The 20,206-nt window shown below is 40.4% G+C and overlaps 1 protein-coding gene across 2 annotated transcripts in view; it reads left to right on the forward strand.

The window, feature by feature from the left end:
* SLC9A6 (solute carrier family 9 member A6) overlaps nt 1–20,206 on the forward strand; it is a 55,021-nt gene that overhangs the window by 25,800 nt on the left and 9,015 nt on the right. Inside the window, exons 11-15 of one of the 2 annotated variants that reach the window (XM_082378014.1) lie at nt 4,169–4,280; nt 5,206–5,359; nt 13,337–13,426; nt 14,590–14,620; nt 16,898–16,977. In XM_082378014.1, the coding sequence (XP_082234140.1) occupies nt 4,169–4,280; nt 5,206–5,359; nt 13,337–13,426; nt 14,590–14,620; nt 16,898–16,977 (467 nt within the window). The remainder of the gene's footprint in view (nt 1–4,168; nt 4,281–5,205; nt 5,360–13,336; nt 13,427–14,589; nt 14,621–16,897; nt 16,978–20,206) is intronic. The other variant, XM_082378013.1, reaches the window with a different exon arrangement.

Below are 20,206 nucleotides of genomic sequence, written 5' to 3' on the forward strand. Positions count from 1 at the left end.
CCATGGGGCAGCTCACAACATAGCTTTCCCCAGAGGGGGTGAGCTGAGAGAGCACCAAGATGGAGGCCAAAGTGCCTTTTATGACCTAATCTTGGAGGTGATGTACCATCATCCCTTCTGCCATTTTCTATTGGTCACACAGACAAAACCTGGTACAGTGTTAGCGGAGGCTACGCAAGGGTGTGAATACTAGGGAACCGTCTAGGAGGCTGGCTCCCATAGGTGATAGGAGTTTTGAGGAGAAGGTTTGGAAATAGCGGTTGCAAGAGTGGGAAAGTGAGTTGACCAAAGGAATGCAGTAGAATCGCTGAGCAGTGTTAGGGACCCATTTGAGTTTGAGGAATAAGTATTAACAGTAGAATCAATCTGCCCCGTTGTATGACTTTGTCCAGGAGAATTTAGCTGTAAGCGTGGAGAAAATAGATAGCTGAGTCCTTCTGAGTTTGGAGTTTTGTCAAGTCGGTGCAATGAAAACAGAGGGGTAAGTGAATGCAGGGTATTGGAATGAGTTTTGTTAAGATGTGGCTAAAAAAGGAAATGAAGAAGGGAGAGGACTGACTGATGGGAAAGTAGCAGGATCTTTGGACTGGAGGTCCCAGTGAGGTGGAAGAATTTACCCGGGATAGATGAACATGAAACAATGTGGTCAGAGAGAGGGATGTTTGAATTAGTGATTTTCAAAAGAAGTACTGTTTTTAAAAAACCACCTCAGAATGAAGATTCTGCCAAAAGAGATTGGCAGAAATATTTCTTTAATTAAAGCTCTAAGTAGGATCTGTGTTAGAAAGTGAAGTATTACTGAAATGCCATTCTGCAGAGTCTTAGTCTTCTGAGAATTAACTTCAGGCAAAAAAAGATAAAGCCTTATTCATAAGAGAAGAACCTTAGCTGGAAGACTCCCATGAGATCAGTAACTTCATATCCTGCTAGTCTATGAGAAATTTTTTGAGCAGTCAAGTGGCTTGATCCACTATACTTATCCAGAAACAAGGCTAAATATTCTCTATAGGTTTCTGAGTCTGTTAGGAATTGAAGTTCCTCAATACAGAATCCTACCATGGAAATTGACTCTTACCAGGAGAGAGTTGTTCTCTTGCTGGCTATATTTGTTAGGATATAGGTTTGGTTTCATGTGGCAATGACCCAAGTTAACCAAGGTTTAAAGAGGATAGAAGTGTGTTTCTTTCTCATGGGAAAGTCTGGACTGATGTGGCAAGCTCTGCTCCACAAAGTCATCAGGGACCCAAGCAGCCTTACGAGCATCCTTAGGGAGTTGCCCTTGTTCTTAGGGTCCCAGGTGGCTCACCCCCACCAGAATATGCACACACCACTTCCACCTAACACCCATGGGCTACACCTTCCAGCAGAGGAGGCTGGGTGTCTATATACTCAGATGAAAATTGGAGGTGACGGGGAGGAGTATCTACTACTATTGAGGGAAGAAAAAATAGCTATTGGGGATATAACTAGCGGTCACTGCCACATTGACCCACATGTTTTGTTGTTACTGTTTTATTTTCTTGTTTATTGTTTTTTTTTTTTCAGGGAATCACTACTTTTAATAACCTTTGGATTCTAAACTAGTTTTAGATTTACAGAAAAATTGTGAATACAGAAAGTTCTCATATACCCCACACCCAGTTTCCCCTATTATTAACATCTTACATTAGCATGGCATGCTTGTCACAATTAATAAACCAATGTTGATACATTATTATTAACTGAAGTTCATACTTTATTCAGATCCCCAGAGTTTTTCCCTAATGTCCTTGTTCTCATCCAAAGTCCCATCCAGACTGCCACATTTTGTTGAGTCATCATGCCTCTGGAGGTTCCAGTTGACTGTGACAGTTTCTCAGACATTCCTTGTTTTTGATGACCTTTGACAATTTTGAGGGGGTACTGGTCAGGTATTTTGCAGCATGTCCCACGATTGGAATTTGCCTGATGTTTTTCCCGTGTTTAGACCGGGCTTGTGCGTTCTTTGGGAGGAAGACCATATAAGTAAAGTGCCATTCTCATACCATCATGGCAAGGGCACATACTTATCAGCATGTTAATAATGTTGGTGTAAGTCTTAGTCACTTGGCCTAGATAGTGTTTGTCAGGTTGCTCCATTGTGCAGTTCCTCAATTTCCCCCCTTTCTATGTTGTACTGCTTAGAAGGGAGTCACTACAAGGAGCCACACTTAGGGACTGGGAAGTTCAGTTCCACTGCCTCGAAGACAGAGTATCTAGAAAATGATTTGACATTCTTTCCACTGGAGATTTTTCTATTCTTCCCCATTTATTGTTTTAAGCTATCACTTATTGATATCAGTACGAACTCATGGATATTTATTTTATACTTCAGGTTATAATACAGTACTTCTTTTAAAATTGTGTTGCTTGACCTGTTCCAGCTTTGGCCACTAGAAGCTCTTTCAGTGGGCTCCTGTGTCCCTTGTGTTTTTTTGTTTTGTTTTGTTTTTGTTTTTGTTTAAACTTTTGTGAGTGCTTCCTCACTTTCTGGAACTGTAAGGTGCTTCAGGCTCATCTTATATATTTTCTGCCCCAGCCCTAGAATCAGCCATTTCTCCAAGGAGCCCTGGTTCCTTTTATTGGGGAATGGTATTAGAAACCAAGATCTGGGCTCTAGGTATGCTCAGTGCTACTGGGTGTCCTGGCTTCTAAGCCCTTCCAGCTGACAGAGAAGGAATATATATGTATATATTAGCTCCTGAATATATGTGTATCTATAAATATTTACATAGGTAGCCATCTGTATTTCTATTAAGCCAGATACCAGTGTCTCCAACCCTAATCCGTTACCATATGGGTCATTCTAGCCTCCTCCCCTGCTGATCTGTGAATCCCCATTCCAATAGTGGGAAACCTGGCTCCCACCTTCTACCATCCATTACTTAACTGTTCCATTCCAGCATGCATAGTAATATCAGGATTGTTACCCGGTGCTCCCATGGGAAGCAGCTTTATCAGTGAGCATATAATGCTTATGTGCAGTTCCTTTTGCCTTTAGTCCTACAAACTCCACCCATTTCCAAAGTCACTTAGGTCAGCACTGTTTTCCCCCACCTTCTTTTGTTTTTTTCCCACCTTCTTTTGTTTTTAATCTTAGATTTTCCTTTATATTCCTTTCAGAAAATGAGGTGGAGATTGTATTGTAACCCCTGAAACCAAAATTGTATTTTAAAGCAATAGTCTCTATGGAGAGCAAACTGGAGAAAAACACACTAAAGTTGGTTTCTAGTTAAAACCATTCTTAATTTCAATTAAGCCTTCCCTTTGAAGCAGGGTGAAGGTGTAAACTCAGAGGAGTACATCAAGGTTAGCAGGAATTGCAGTGGTATGAGGTGTTTGAGCTGCCCTTTGTTCTGAGGAAGCAAGGGCAAGTTTAGCCAGTGTTACTCTTCTCCCTACCAACATTGTCAGTTAAGATGAACTAGACTGTTATATTAGTAATCTTAAGGTTATGCCAAAGAAGCTCTGTTTTTAAACATGTTCCTATTCATCCAATGAATGTCCTGTATCTTAGACCTGCACTGTCCAATTTGGTAGCAACTAACCACATGTAATTATTTAAATTTAAGTTAATTAAAATGAAATTAAATGAAAATTTCAGTCACACTAGCCACACTTCAGGCACTCACCATGTTGGACAGTACAGATATAGTACTATCGTGGCAGAAAGTTCCATTGGACGGTGCTGTGTCAGACAGTGGAATCTAAAGGCTGTTACAGGGAGGGGAAAGGGTAAGCTGGGACGAAGTGGGAGAGTGGCATGGACATACATACACTACCTAACGTCAAATAGATAGCTAGTGGGAAGCAGCTGCATAGCACAGGGAGATCAGCTCGGTGCTTTGTGACCACCTAGAGGGGTGGGATAGGGAGGGAGGGAGGGAGACGCGAGAGAGAAGAGATAGGGGGATATATGTATACATATAGCTGATTCACTTTGTTATAAAGCAGAAACTAACACACCATTGTAAAGCAATTATACTCCTGTAAAGATGTTAAAAATTTTTTTTAATTAAAAAAATAAGTAAATAAATAAAGACCGTGTTAGAAACTGAGCTCCTGAAGATAGTGTTTCACCATCTTGAAGGTATAGTGTAAAGAATGTTCATAATAAAAAGAATTATCCTTAACCTATTAATAATTTTAGATTGCTATTTTCTTGGGAAGAGCTGCCAATATTTACCCCTTGTCCCTCTTACTTAATTTGGGTAGAAGAAGTAAGATTGGATCAAATTTTCAACACATGATGATGTTTGCTGGTAAGTTATAACTCCCTCTCTTGCTTACTCCAAAAAACAACTCACAGTGCATACACCAGCTTGATTTTAGACGGAAATGATATGCTGGTAATGTGAGACTCCCTTAAATATTAAAGTTGCAACCTCCAGTAGAAAATTCTTTTTAAAAGTGTGCCATTCCCTTCTATGGGAATTTTTTCATGTTCTGGTTCCAAATTCCCAGTTTGGAACTATGTCATGTGTAGTGGAGGAGGTAAAGATGACGCATTTTCACACAAAAACCTGTATGTGAATGTTTATGGCAATTTGTAATTGCCAAACCCTGGAAACAGCCCAACTATCTGTCTTCCAGCGAGTGAGGGAATAAGCAAACTGTGGTACATCCATGCCATGGAATGCTCCTCAGCACTAAAAAGAACAAACTAGTGATACACACAACAACATGCGTGGACTTCAGAGGCATTGTGCTGAGTGAAAGAAGCCAGGCTCAAATGGTTACATACCATATGTTCCATTTACGCGACATTCTCAAAAAGACAAAAGCCCAGCGATGCAGAGCAGATCAGTGGTTGCCAGGGTTTGGTAGGGTGACGAGAGGTTAGACTAAAAAGAGGGTAGCACAAACGAATTTGGGAGAGGGGCGATGAAACCGCTCTGTGTCTCACTTGTAGTAGTGGTCACACACCTCTATACATTTGTCAAAATTCATGGAACTGTACACCCAAAAGAGTGAACTTTAGTGTAACTAAATTTTAAAACAGGTTTCAAAAAATTGTTAAATGATCAATGCCTGTATCATCTACTAATTCTTTTTGTATTTGTTTGTATATACTTTTGTATGTTAAAATATATTATGTATTTGTTCATGCTCTTCTAAGGTCTCAGAATGTGCCCTATTTCTCTGAATTTATGAAGCTCACATTGTCCTTCTTCCATTCCCTTGTAGGCCTTCGTGGTGCAATGGCATTTGCCTTGGCCATTCGAGATACTGCCACTTATGCCCGCCAAATGATGTTCAGCACCACACTTCTGATTGTGTTTTTTACTGTGTGGGTGTTTGGTGGTGGTACCACCGCCATGCTGTCATGCTTGCATATAAGGTAAGTAGTGAGGGGCCCTCATTTTAATATTAAAATATAATGTGGGTTGTTTTCTTTTAATCATGAGACAATTTTGAGCTTTGACAGGTCCCTAATATTTCATTTCTTCCTTTTAAAAAGTATATAACATGTAGTACAGAAAAAAAATGGAAAATATGCAAAAGAAGAATAAAAACTGTTGTTAACACTTTTGAGGGCTGTCTTGCCAGACCTCTTGCTGTGCTTTACATATTTTTTTTTAACAAAAAGGGGCAACACTTCAGGTACTCTTGTAAACTGATTTTTAAATGTAACATAGCATAGACATTTATGTTAGTAAATATCATTATTTTAGTGGCTGCATATATTATAATTTATTAACCAAATCCCTACCATTGGACTTTTGTACTGTTTCTAGGATTTTGCTGTTATGGCTAACAATTGAGGATTTTGCTCTTACTAAGTGTGAACGTTTGTAAATGCATACACCATTGTGCGCTTATCTATTTCCTTAGGATGCATTCCTAAAAAGTGGAATTGCTTGGTCAAGGGATATGCCTCTATTTAAGGTTTATGATCCGTATTACCAGACCGGATCAAAAATTTTCTTACATTTGCAGCATATGAGACAGTCCGGTTTATCCCAACCCCAATCACAACTGGATATTGTCATTCTTTCTCATCTTCATGATCAGCATGGTTTCTGACCTGACAATCCAAGGCCAAGGTTGTGACATCTTAGTCTTGAATGCACACTAGTTAATGTATTCAACTGGAAAGCTCCCTTGTATCTCAAGAGTTTTGCCTTTGTTTCCATGGGTATAGCAGTGTATGTTGCTAAAGCCTTTGTAGATTTTACTTCTGTGTTTGGCTGTAACTTCATAGACCTTAAGAGCTACTAAGCTTCCAGCATGTGTAAAGTTCATTAGAGAAAACAGTATTTCACATCTTATAGGATCTGTTCTCCATTTTTTTTCATTCTATTATGCCTTTCTCTTAACACTCTAAATAGCAACCGGCGCTCAAATCAGACTTTGAACGTTGTTACTGCCTTTCTCTCCCTTTACTGTTCAAATCCCTTTCTTACAATTCCTGTGCTGTTATTGTAGATAATTGAAAATACACCAAAATAATGTTCTTGTAACCCTGATTATTACTTCAGGGAGGACCTGGCGTTTGTTGAGCACCTACTATGTGCTAGGCATTGTGCTAGGTACATTTTACATATTTATCTAATGACAGTTGCTCCATTTTACAGGTGAGGAAATAGAGGATTAGAAAGTTTCTAAGTTATTCAAGGTCATACATATCATTAAGTGGTGGACAGAGGAGCCTCCAGTCTCACTTAATTTCTCCTAGAATGCTGCATCAAGAAATGAGGGTGGTCCATTTTCGAAGGATTAAACTCCTTTTTTCCCTCAAGAGCTTGTAAATGAAGGCTCTTCCTTATTCTACTAAGAACAACAAAATTAAATGTAAGATAATTTAGGAAAAATAACACTCTTAAGTGGAGTCTCAGTCTTTAAGTAGAATCAGTTCTCTTCCCTAACTGCCTTCCACATAAACCAAACCAAATACCCACGCTTACCCGCCCCCCCCAAAAAAAAACCCCACAAAAACCTACCTATTCACATAAAGTCGAATGTACCTCACCAGCTTTGCAAGCTTTTTGGCTCCATCTTGCCTGTCCTGTAGCATAGTTTGGCATTCAGTTGTATCCATTACCTTACAGTCTTAGGTTAACTCTTGTTACTGTTGTTGTTGTTTGGGGGTTTTTTTTGGCCTCTTTTCAAACAGAGACCAGAATTTAAGTTTTTCTTACCTCCCCCTAAATTTGTCTAGTACAATTGTGAGGATACTAAAATGTCCTTCAGGTTTAAGATTTATGCAGGATCAGACTTGACTTTGAGTTCTTGCCCCTTCGTTTAGTAATTCTGTGATCTTGAGAAAGTTCTTTAACCTTTCTAAGCCTCTCCCCATTGGTGACGTGTGTGATAGTACCTGCCTCCCAGGGTTGTTGTAAGGATTCAGTGAGCTAATATCTGTAAAGCCTTTTATTCACTCATTCGATAAATACTGATTGAGAACCAACTATGTGCCGTGGTGCTCTAACTTAGTGGTTCTCAACTGGGGGTGATCCCCCCCGCCAGGGACATTTGGCAGTGCCTGGAGACATTTTTGACTGTCACAGTCTAAGAGGGGAGGCCAAGGATGCTGCTGAACATCCTCCAGTGCCCAGAGCAGCCCTCACAGCAAAGAATGATCTGGGCCAAGATGTTGGTAATGCGAAGGTTAAGAGACCCTGGTCTGGAGAGGTACACTGATAGTAATAAGATAGAAAAGGTCCCTGGTCTCATAAAGTCTATACTGTGGTGGAAGAAGACAGATAGTAAGCTAGCAAGTAAATAAATGAAGATGACAATTTTAGATGATGTTAAATGCTATGCTGGCATACAAGGTACTATGATAGTAGCTGGGGATAGATGTATTTTATAGGTGGAGATCAAGAAAGGTCTCTCTAAGAAGAAGATATAACAATTGTAAATATTTATGCACCCAACGTAGGAGCACCTCAATACATAAGGCAAATACTAACAGCCATAAAAGGGGAAATCAACAGTAGCACAATCATAGTAGGGGACTTTAACACCCCACTTTCACCAATGGACAGATCATCCAAAATGAAAATAAATAAGGAAACACAAGCTTTAAATGATACATTAAACAAGATGGACTTAATTGATATTTATAGGACATTCCGCCCAAAGACAACAGAATACACATTTTTCTCAAGTGCTCATGGAACATTCTCCAGGATAGATCATATCTTGGGTCACAAATCAAGCCTTGGTAAATTTAAGAAAATTGAAATCGTATCAAGTATCTTTTCTGACCACAACGCTATGAGACTAGATATCAATTACAGGAAAAGATCTGTAAAAAATACAAACACATGGAGGCTAAACAATACACTACTTAATAACCAAGTGATCACTGAAGAAATCAAAGGGGAAATCAAAAAATACCTAGAAACAAATGACAATGGAGACACGACGACCCAAAACCTATGGGATGCAGCAAAAGCAGTTCTAAGAGGGAAGTTTATAACAATACAATCCTAACTTAAGAAACAGGAAACATCTCAAATAAACAACCTAACCTTGCACCTAAAGCAATTAGAGAAAGAAGAACAAAAAAACCCCAAAGTTAGCAGAAGGAAAGAAATCATAAAGATCAGATCAGAAATAAATGAAAAAGATCAGAAATAAATGAAGGAAACGACAGCAAAGATCAATAAAACTAAAAGCTTGTTCTTTGAGAAGATAAACAAAATTGATAAACCATTAACCAGACTCATCAAGAAAAAAAGGGAGAAGACTCAAATCAATAGAATTAGAAATGAAAAAGGGGAAGTAACAACTGACACTGCAGAAATACAAATGATCATGAGAGATTACTACAAGCAACTCTATGCCAATAAGATGGACAACCTGGAAGAAATGGACAAATTCTTAGAAATGCACAACCTGCCGAGACTGAACCAGGAAGAATAGAAAATATGAACAGACCAATCACAAGCACTGAAATTGAAACTGTGATTAAAAATCTTCCAACAAACAAAAGTCCAGGACCAGATGGCTTCACAGGCCAATTCTATCAAACATTTAGAGACGAGCTAACACCTATCCTTCTCAAACTCTTCCAAAATATTGCAGAGGGAGGAACACTCCCCAACTCATTCTATGAGGCCACCATCACCCTGATACCAAAACCAGACAAACATGTCACAAAGAAAGAAAACTACAGACCAAATCACTGATGAACATAGATGAAAAAATCCTCAACAAAATACTAGCAAACAGAATCCAACAGCACATTAAAAGGATCATACACCGTGATCAAGTGGGGTTTATTCCAGGAATGCAAGGATTCTTCAATATACGCAAATCAATCAACGTGATACACCATATTAACAAATTGAAGGAGAAAAACCATATGATCATCTCAATAGATGCAGAGAAAGCTTTCGACAGAATTCAACACCCATTTATGATAAAAGCCCTGCAGAAAGTAGGCATAGAAGGAACTTTCCTCAACATAATAGAGGCCATATATGACAAACCCACAGCCAACATCGTCCTCAATGGTGAAAAACTGAAACCATTTCCACTAAGATCAGGAACAAGACAAGGTTGCCCACTCTCACCACTATGATTCAACATAGTTTTGGAAGTTTTAGCCACAGCAATCAGAGAAGAAAAAGAAATAAAAGGAATTCAAATCGGAAAAGAAGAAGTAAAACTGTCACTGTTTGCAGATGACATGATACTATACATAGAGAATCCTAAAGATGCTACCAGAAAACTACTAGAGCTAATCAATGAATTTGGTAAAGTAGCAGGATACAAAATTAATGCACAGAAATCTCTTGCATTCCTAGACACTAATGATGAAAAATCTGAAAGTGAAATTAAGAAAACACTCCCATTTACCATTGCAACAAAAAGAATAAAATATCTAGGAAAAAACCTACCTAAGGAGACAAAAGACCTGTATGCAGAAAATTATAAGCCACTGATGAAAGAAATTAAAGATGATAAAAACAGATGGAGAGATATACCATGTTCTTGGATTGGAAGAATCAACATTGTGAAAATGACTATACTACCCAAAGCAATCTACAGATTCAGTGCAGTCCCTATCAAACTACCAATGGCATTTTTCACAGAACTAGAACAAGAAATTTCACAATTTGTATGGAAACACAAAAGACCCCCGAATAGCCAAAACAATCTTGAGAACGAAAAATGGAGCTGGAGGAATCAGGCTCCCTGGCTTCAGACTATACTACAAAGCTACAGTAATCAAGACAGTATGGTACTGGCACAAAAACAGAAATATAGATCAGTGGAACAGGATAGAAAGCCCAGAGTTAAACCCACGCACATATGGTCACCTTATCTTTGATAAAGGAGGCAAGCGTATACAGTGGAGAAAAGACAGCCTGTTCAATAAGTGGTGCTGGGAAAACTGGACAGGTACATGTAAAAGTATGAAATTAGAACACTTCCTAACACCATACACAAAAATAAACTCAAAATGGATTAAAGACCTAAATGTAAGGCCAGACACTATCAGACTCTTAGAGGAAAACATAGGCAGAACACTCTATGACATAAATCACAGCAAGATCCTTTTTGACCCACCTCCTAGAGAAATGGAAATAAAAACAAAAATAAACAAATGGGACCTAATGAAACTTAAAAGCTTTTGCACAGCAAAGGAAACCATAAACAAGACCAAAAGACAACCCTCAGAATGGGAGAAAATATTTGCAAATGAAGCAAGTGACAAAGGATTAATCTCTAAAATTTACAAGCAGCTCATGCAGCTCAATAACAAAAAACCAAACAAACCAATCCAAAAATGGGCAGAAGACCTAAATAGACATTTCTCCAAAGAAGATATACAGATTGCCAGCAAACACATGAAAGAATGCTCAACATCATTAGTCATTAGAGAAATGCAAATCAAAACTACAATGAGATATCATCTCACACCAGTCAGAATGGCCATCATCAAAAAATCTAGAAACATAAATGCTGGAGAGGGTGTGGAGAAAAGGGAACTCTCTTGCACTGTTGGTGGGAATGTAAATTGATACAGCCACTATGGAGAACAGTATGGAGGTTCCTTAAAAAACTAAAAATAGAACTACCATACGACCCAGCAATCCCACTACTGGGCATATACCCTGAGAAAACCATAATTCAAAAACAGTCATGTACCAAAATGTTCATTGCAGCTCTATTTACAATAGCCAGGACATGGAAGCAACCTAAGTGTCCATCATCGAATGAATGGATAAAGAAGATGTGGCACATACATACAATGGAATGTTACTCAGCCATAAAAAGAAACGAAATTGAGTTATTTGTAGTGAGGTGGATGGAGTTAGAGTCTGTCATACAGAGTGAAGTAAGTCAGAAAGAGAAAAACAAATACAGTATGCTAACATATATATGGAATCTAAGGAAAAAAAAAAAGTCATGAAGAACCTAGTGGCAAGATGGGAATAAAGACACAGACCTACTAGAGAATGGACTTGAGGATATGGGGAGGGGAAAAGGTAAGCTGTGACAAAGTAAGAGAGTGGCATGGACATATATACATTACCAAAGGTAAAATAGATAGCTAGTGGGAAGCAACCGCATAGCACAGGGAGATCAGCCCTGTGCTTTGTGACTACCTAGAGGGGTGGGATAGGGAGGGTGGGAGGGAGGGAGATGCAAGAGGGAAGAGATATGGGGATATATGTATAGGTATAACTGATTCACTTCGTTATAAAGCAGAAACTGACACACCATTGTAAAGCAATTATACTCCAATAAAGATGTTAAAAAAAAAAGGTCTCTCTGAGGTTAGATTTGAGCTCAGTCTACCTGAATGACAAGATGATGCCAGTTAAATGGTGAGCAGGAGGAAGAGCAGTCCAGGCAGAGGGGAGAGCATGTGCAAAGGCCCTGAGGTAGGCACAAATGTAGCCTATTGAATGACAAGAAACAAAGCCCACCTAGCTGGACTACAGTGACTGAAGGGTAGGTAGGAAACGAGGTGGGCAAGATCCTTTAGGGGCAGGGGTTGGCAAACGTGTCCTGTAAAGGGCCAGAGAGTAATATTTTAGGCTTTGAAGGCTGTATGGTCTCTGTCTCAGCTACTCAACTCCAGCGTGAAAGTCCCATAGACAATATGTGAATCAGTTGCCATGGCTGTGTTCCCACAAGACTTTATTCACAAAAGTGGGAGGTGCACCGAATTGGCCTGTGGGCTGTAGTTTGTGGACCCCTGCTATCGGGTCTTGTAGGACATGGTAAGGAGTTTGGATTTTAAAATCCAATTGGCAATCTTGTAGGATTTGAAAGCAAGAAAGTGACATGATCTGTCCTGTTGCGTGGACAACGGCTCCTCAGTGAGCGAGAGCCGGCCAGCTCTTCATAGGTCCTTTCGCATAGTCTGTGACAGTCACCTTTGGCTCCTTGTCATTTACCACACATACTTTGCATTTCTCCATCTCCGAACCTTTGCTCACACTGTTGCCTCTGCCTGGAATTCTCTTTCACTCCCAGGAGATGACACAGCTCAAACGCCTCCTCCTTTTGCCCTCTTCTTTTCTATCAGCACCACTCTTCCGTCTGCTTAACATGGGGTACCTCTGTTACAGCACTTGTTTCAGTCAGCCTTTTAATAATGATATTGTTATAAGAGCTACCATTTAGAGAATGTTAGTGATGTATGGGACACTGTTTTAAAATCTTTAGACACATTTTCTTGTTTAATCCTTGCAGCGACTCTGCGTGGGGTCTGTCATCCCCATTTTCCAGGTGATCGAACTGCGGTTCATAGGGCCGCATAACTTGACTGAGTTCAAACAGCTAGAAAGGAGATGAGGTCAGATTGGAGCCCAGCTCTCCTGGATTGCAAAGCCCTTAGGGATTACGCTCTAGTTGTGTCTGTCTCCCCCACTAGTCTGTGAGCTCCTTGAGGGCAGAGCCGTGTCTAATTCATGTCTATGCCCTGTGCTTAGCACAGTGCCTGGCAGATAATAACTGCTCTGAGAAATGTTTATTACCTTGACTTGGCCTCCAGTACTGTTCCGTCTGAGAATTACAAATGTGCTGTCTTCAAGACCACTAGATGTCACTTGAGATACACAAATGTGATTAGAGTTTAATCTGGCTAAGAAGATATTAAACAGCTTCTGGCCATCTTAACAAGGAAGAAATGAGCGTTTCTTTGAATTCTGAATCTGGTCATGGCCATCTGTTTGCAAATCTTTGGCGCTGATTCACTTGCCTTCCACATAAGGTCGTGCATCATTTTCCTCCCTTCGGTGTTACTGGGCTGCTCCTGCTACAGCTTCTCACATTGCTATTTTTTCTGTGTTGTCTGTAGTAGTGACCTTAATCGATAAACATTTGAGCACCTATTGTGTGTCAGGTACTGTGCTAGACTCTGGGGATACGGAGATGAATTGGGACATGGCCTTTACCCTCAAGGAGCTCACAGTCTTTCTGGGGAGACTGATAGGTAAATAACTATACTGTGCTAAGTATTATAATAAAGGAATCTAGAAAGTGCTGTAAAAGCACAGAGGAAAAATGATCCCGCCTGAAGGGGCCATAGAATGGTTCCTTTGGAACTTGAAAAAGGAGGAGAAAAATAAAAATAAGGGGCAGTACATTTCCGATAGAGGGAACACCATGAGCAGAGGCGTGGAGGCTCAGGAGAGGACAGGATTTGGGGAGAGGAGCAGTCGGGTCTGGCTAACAGCGGGTATGTGGGCGAGGATGAGGGGAAAGCTAGGCTGGAGTGGCGGGGGAGGCTAGTTTGTAGAGTCTTGCATGCCACACAAAGGACTTTAGACTTGACCCTCTGGGTTGCAAGCTGCTCTCAGAGTCTTTTGTCCAGGGAACAAGCCAGTGAGTTAGTTCTCTGCTTTAGATGGCTAACTCTAGGGGAGAGCCTGGCAGCTGGGCAACCTTACAGCCAGTTGCTCCAGACCCCACGAGTCGGAATGAGGCCCGAGCTTGAGCAGTTGGAAAGGAGAGAAGACCTGAGAAACGGTTTAGAGGAAGAATGAGCAGAGTTGGTGAGTGCTCGTGCTGAGGGGGTAGAGGAGTCAAAGAGAGCTTCTTCATAATGAAGCTGTTCCCTGGGATACGGAAAGCAGATAAAAAAGAATTCTGAAGAACCAAGGCTGATGTCTATCCATTAGCCTATGGGAAAGCCCCTGTAATTGGACCCTCTCTGCAGTCATCATAAGAGGATGTTGCCGTGAGAGCCGAGAGGTCCGAAAACATGCAGCTCCCTCCTGGAACTGCATTGGGCCAGCCTTGTTTTTGGAACTACCTTGTAGTTCTTATTCAGCCACTGGGGCAATGCTGCTTTCCCTGACTCCTGCTTATAGTGGACTTAGAGAAGAAAAAGTTCTTTTTCTGAAACTGGTAAGTGGGATTGGATTGCAGGAAGAGAATATTAGTAGACCCTGCTTGCCTTAGGGTCCAAGCTGCTGCTAAGGAGAGTGGCGGGAGCCAAAAGTCTACATCACCAGCCATCGAGAAGCACGAAAATATTAACCATTGCATAGCTTCTGCGTTGAGAAAAGTAGTTGCCTGACAGTGCCCATATGTGAATAGACAATTTTTCTTTTGACTTCAAGATCTCATTTTCCTTTTGTGTTTCTCCTTTAGGGTTGGTGTTGATTCAGACCAAGAACATTTGGTAAATATGCATTTGTGTTGTCTCTGGCATTTCTGTCAAATGTGCAGTCGCTTGGAAAGAAAACAAATCTACTGTAGACTTCATGTCACTATTATTTAGATCCTGTCCTATTTGCATCAGCTTTTAACTGACATCATTCCTGGCTTTTCTCACTGCTCGATAGAGACAAAACTGAAATTTAGGCAGCGTGTGGTTATCAAGGGTGACAGCTCTCCTATCTTTGGGCCAACCTGGGCTTTGGCCACAGACGAGAGCAGTCCCTTAAGTGCTCCTGGGTTTTCAAGTGACTGCTCTGGCACAGGGAGCCTTTTTCCACTTTGGTTTGCGCATGAAGGCTTGTCTCTGATGTAAGCCCCACTCCAGCTGCTCTTCCTGTGTAACTTTCAAATTGGATGACCAGCAGCTGCCCTTGAGAACTGCCCAGAAGCGTTGGACTCTTCAGCCAGTCTTCCCTGCCTGTTCAGGAGAATGCGCTTTCTTACCCCGTGCCTCAGCCTTGCCCGTGTTTCCTTGCTTACTTCCATGTGTCACTTTCTCAGTTGTTCCTCTGAACCTGAACCTGGTAGACTGAGTACAGTGTAACTCAGTGCCTTCCCTAGACTGACCACCCTTTTCTGGTATTTTCCCGCCACTTGTTAATGCTTTCTGAGCACCACTGACTATGTGCCTCTGCCCTAGACATGAGATGGGGAATCACGGAAATGAGGCTTTTGAAGATGGAAAGCATCTCTTTAAAAACACAGTTCTTTTTCTTGTCTGAAACAAGCCCTGGTTTATTTGTCTTCAGAGTGCAGTTTAAAAAAAATTTTTTATCAGGTTCATTTCCTGAATGCTAATTTTGCTAGCTATTGAGTGCTGAGTGTGTACGTGACATAGTAAGTACTTGCCTCTTTTGTGGTCAGAACCTTAAAGTATAATTTCATGGGCTTGAAATATTTGTACAACAAGGCTGGATAAATTCCCATGATGGCGAGCTGCTGGGGTAGTTTCCAAGGGGTAATAGCTCCTCAGTGCCTCCACCCCCACGGCCAAACAAGAAGAGTTACCACACAGGTCCCCGAACAAATGCTTGATCACCATCTGCATAAGTCTCCTGCTATGTCCCCTCTGTCACCACAGAGGACAAATGGAAATGGAGTGACAGGGAGAGAGCCCGGTAGGTGAGTAGCAGCTGTGACATCCAGAAAAAAAATATCATTTTTACCTTGCCCTCAAAACCGTGTGGATGCCTTGGCTCAGTATATTGTTTACTCAGTATTTTGAGTGTCCACTGGGAAGCCCAGAGGAAGATTTTAGTAACCACGGAGCGTGTGGGAGTTGGGTGTACAGGTGCTCATGTGGTGAGAGGATCGTGTGAGATTTACAGGTTCGTCACTCTTCAAAAAGCGGAGACATACAAACCAATGCCTCCTGATGTGAAAGGAAATATGGGTGATTCTCCGCTCTTGTAAGCCCATACAGTGTTCTCAAACATTTTTATATTGTCTATGTTTTGATACACGTTGAGAGGAAGATTCATTTATTTCGAAGATCAGGAAGAACAGGAACCAAAACCCAGAATCTAAACTCCATACTCTTCGAAAATCCCGGATACATAGAACATTCATGCTGGAAAGAGCCTTTGAGTAACATTGTATACATGAAAAAACTCCGCTGGAGAGAGGGAAAGGGAGTTGCCCAACTAGTTCATGTCAGAGCCGAGATGAACCAGGTGGCCTAACCGCACCACTGCTGACCGACCGCATCCTATTACACATAAGGACCCAGTTTATGTTTTGGGGGAGCTGTTTTTGAAGAGGCCTGCTTGCTGTGTTACTTTCCCCTCCTACCCAGTCAGGCTTAACATGGAATTTCCCTACTTACTTACATTTTGCTAGTGTTCTAAGAACGTAGTAGCAACTTTGAAAATGCCAGTTAACTTTGGGACCCATGACAACTCCCAAAGATCAGGATGTTGATGGGATGTTTTCTACTTAAGGTGCAGTTCACGTGGGTGTAAGCCTTTCAGAGTTAGGGGGTGGCTTATCCCACACTGATTTTTTTAAATGCCAGTATACTCATAAATCAGTAAGCAGCCTGAGTAATAGAAGTGTTCAGAAAAACACTTCAATTTCTTATTCCCAAGCCGCAGTGTACAAGCTATTAAATTTCTCATGTTACCCATGTTGGAGAGTATCTCGTATGTGGTAGGCTATGTTCCTGATTCTACAAAGAAATGACTCTTAAATAAATGTGTTTTTATCTTTGTGTATGTATTGATTTATTATCTCTTTGCAGGGTATTCCTGAAAGTGAAAGAAGAACTACCAAAGCAGAGAGTGCCTGGCTTTTCCGGATATGGTATAACTTTGATCATAAGTATCCTTAACTGAGAAAAAAAATGGTAGTATGGACATGGACAACTAGAGTTTAATGGAACAACGGTTTTGACCACTCTCTTCCTGAACTGGCATGTAAAACATGCCTTTGGTCTTCCCTTTCCCCTTCAGTGTAGTGGAGGTTACCAGAGGAAACCCACACAGATGAATCCTCTGAAAACCCATGGAACCAGTAAGGACTGTTTATTGCAGAAGCTTGCTGTGTGCAGGGACTCAGGATCCCTTATGATAGACTTGTTTTGATATATAGGTTTATTTTTAATATTTTAATAATTTTAATATTTATTGTTCTTTAGCTAACTGAGTGAATGCCGCAAAAGGGATTTGTTGGTGCTTGTCAGTGTGCTTGTTAGAGTAAAAGAGGAAAGGCTGCCTTAGGGAAAAACATGAGAATGAGAAACTCAGTGATGCTAGGTACCGCAGTAGTCAGCAATGTCTTTTTTTCTCTGACCTTTCCACAGACTGGGAGATTCTCCTCTCCATTCAGAATGCCAGTGCTTCATTGTTTACCAGATTTCTTTCTTGTCCTATCGTAACAGTCTTCTTCATAGCTATACTTTGGGTCGGGTTATATATAATAACCTGTTTAAATCATGCCTTTTAAAAAACATTTTATCACTCACTATTTATTAAAATTAATTTCTTATTTGAAAGTTGAACTAGGAAAAGGGACCATGGCGTTCTTTCTGGCTGAGACTTATCAGTAAGGGAATCAAAACCTGGTTTATGTTCCATTGAAGCAAATTTGGGACAACCATGTAAAATGTTTTTCCCTTGCTTTTGACTTTCTGATCAAAACCTTCTATGTTTAAGAAAAATGCGCTTGACAATTATCATTTGAAGCTACTATTTACTATATTCTGTTTGCTAGATTTTTACACTCACTTTTTGCAAGGACTCAAAATTAATATATGGAAACATGAATGCTCACTTATCTATGGTATTAAGACTCCTATTAGAGGGAGAGAGATCCTGGCTCCTTAAAATTGTTTAATGATTATGTCATTACTTTTGGCTCCATTATCAGCATTTTGGGTATAAGCCACTCCCGTATCTCTTGGGATTTTTTCAGCCCTCTGATTTAACAAAAATTGTTTAGTTTTTCCTTCATAAATGTTTTGTATATTTTCTGCATAATATACAAAAGAATTACATGATCCTAATATAGAGAAGGAGTAGAATAATATTTTTTTATATTCTTATAGAAGTGACCACCAAGAATTGTTTGACTCAGTACTACTAGACTAAGACTTGGTAATTTTAATACCTAGTGCCCTAGTAGAATTAATCATTCATCATTCTAGATTTCAGTTCCTTTGTGCAGTCAGTTTGTTCATTTGTTATAATTGAGATATAACTTAAATACAGTAATGTATACAAATCTTAAGGGTACGGCTTAATGAATTTTGACTTACATATACACCTGTGTGCCTGCCACCCATATAAAGATATGTAGAACATTTCAAGTACCCCAGAAGGCTCCCTGTGTTCCCTGCAGTCAGTAATGCCTTCCCTGAAGGCCTACCCTATCCCAGCCAAAAGGGCAGCCACTGTTCTGATTTCTTGCAACATGGATTAGTTTTACCTATTTTTGATCTTCATATACATGGAATTATATATTATGTATGACTTTATGTTTTGCTTCTTTCAGTCAACATTGTGTAACTTATCTATATTGTTGCCTGTACCAGTAATTCTTTCTTTATCATTGCTGTGTAGTGTTCCATAAATAGTATGAATATACTATAGGGTTTTGGTTTTTGGGGGTTGTCTTTTCATTTTTTTTTTTTTTTTGGTCAAGGATATCTCAGAAACTATTGTTGATAAACATTTAGGTTGTTTCCTGCTTTTGATGACTATAAATAAAGCTAAATGTTTGTACATCTTTTTTATTTTTTAATAATCTTTTAATTAATTTTTTTTATTTATGGCTGCGTTGGGTCTTTGTTGCTGCACGCAGGCTTTCTGTAGTTGCGGCGAGCAGGGGCTGCTCTTCATTGTGGTGCGCGGGCTTCTCACTGCGGTGGCTTCTCTTGTTGCAGAACATGGACTCTAGGCACACGGGCTCAGTAGTTGCAGCACGTGGGCTCAGTAGTTGTGGCTTGCGGGCTCTAGAGCATAGGCTCAGTAGTTGTGGCGCATGGGCTTAGTTGCTCCACGGCATGTGGGATCTTCCCCAACCAGGGCTTGAACCCGTGTCCCCTGCACTGGCAGGCGGATTCTTAACCACTGCGCCACCAGGGAATTCCCTGTTTGTACATCTTTTGATGAACATAGGCACTCATTTCTCTTGGGTATATACCTAGGAGTGGAATTTGGAGCAAGTGTATGTTTAGCTTTAATAGATATTGCCAACCCTTTTTCCAGAGTGGCTGTAACCAATTTACACTCCCACCAGCAAGTTAAGTTGTTCCACATCTCCTCCAAAACTTGGTATTTGTCAGCCTGTGAAATTTTAGCCATTTCAGTGGGTGTGTGGTGATATCTCATGTGGTTTAATTTGCATTCCTCTGATGACCAGTGAGGTTTCCTTTCGTATGTTTATTGGCCATTTGGATATCCTCTTTTATGAAGTGTGTCTGTTCGGTTCTTTTGCTCACTATTTAATTGAACTGTCTTATCTTTTTTTTATTTACTTGTAGTTCTTTCTACATTCCTGAATTGAGTTCTTTGTTAGTTATATGTATTGTGACTATCTTCTCCCAATCTATAGCTCATCTTTTCATTTTTGTAATCCTGTGTTTTGAGGAACAGAAATTCTTCATTTTTTTAAAATTTATTTATTTATTTTATTTATGGCTGTGTTGGGTCTTCGTTTCTGTGTGAGGGCTTTCTCTAGTTGTGGCAAGCGGGGGCCACTCTTCATCGCGGTGCGTGGGCCTCTCGCTATCGCGGCCTCTCTTGTTGTGGAGCACAGGCTCCAGACGCGCAGGCTCAGCAGTTGTGGCTCACGGGCCCAGCCGCTCCGCGGCATGTGGGATCTTCCCAGACCAGGGCTCGAACCCGTGTCCCCTGCATTGGCAGGCGGATTCTCAACCACTGCGCCACCAGGGAAGCCCAGAAATTCTTCATTTTAATGAAGTTTATTTCATTAATCTTTTCTTTTATGGTTAGTGCTTTTTGTGTCTTAAGAGATCTTTTATATCCCAAGGTCATGAAGATATTTTCCTATGTTTTCTTCTAAACATATGATTGTCTTAACTATCACA

Source organism: Balaenoptera borealis (genome assembly GCF_965194805.1).
Source record: "Balaenoptera borealis genome assembly, chromosome: X".
NCBI classification, from domain to species: Eukaryota; Metazoa; Chordata; class Mammalia; order Artiodactyla; family Balaenopteridae; genus Balaenoptera; species Balaenoptera borealis.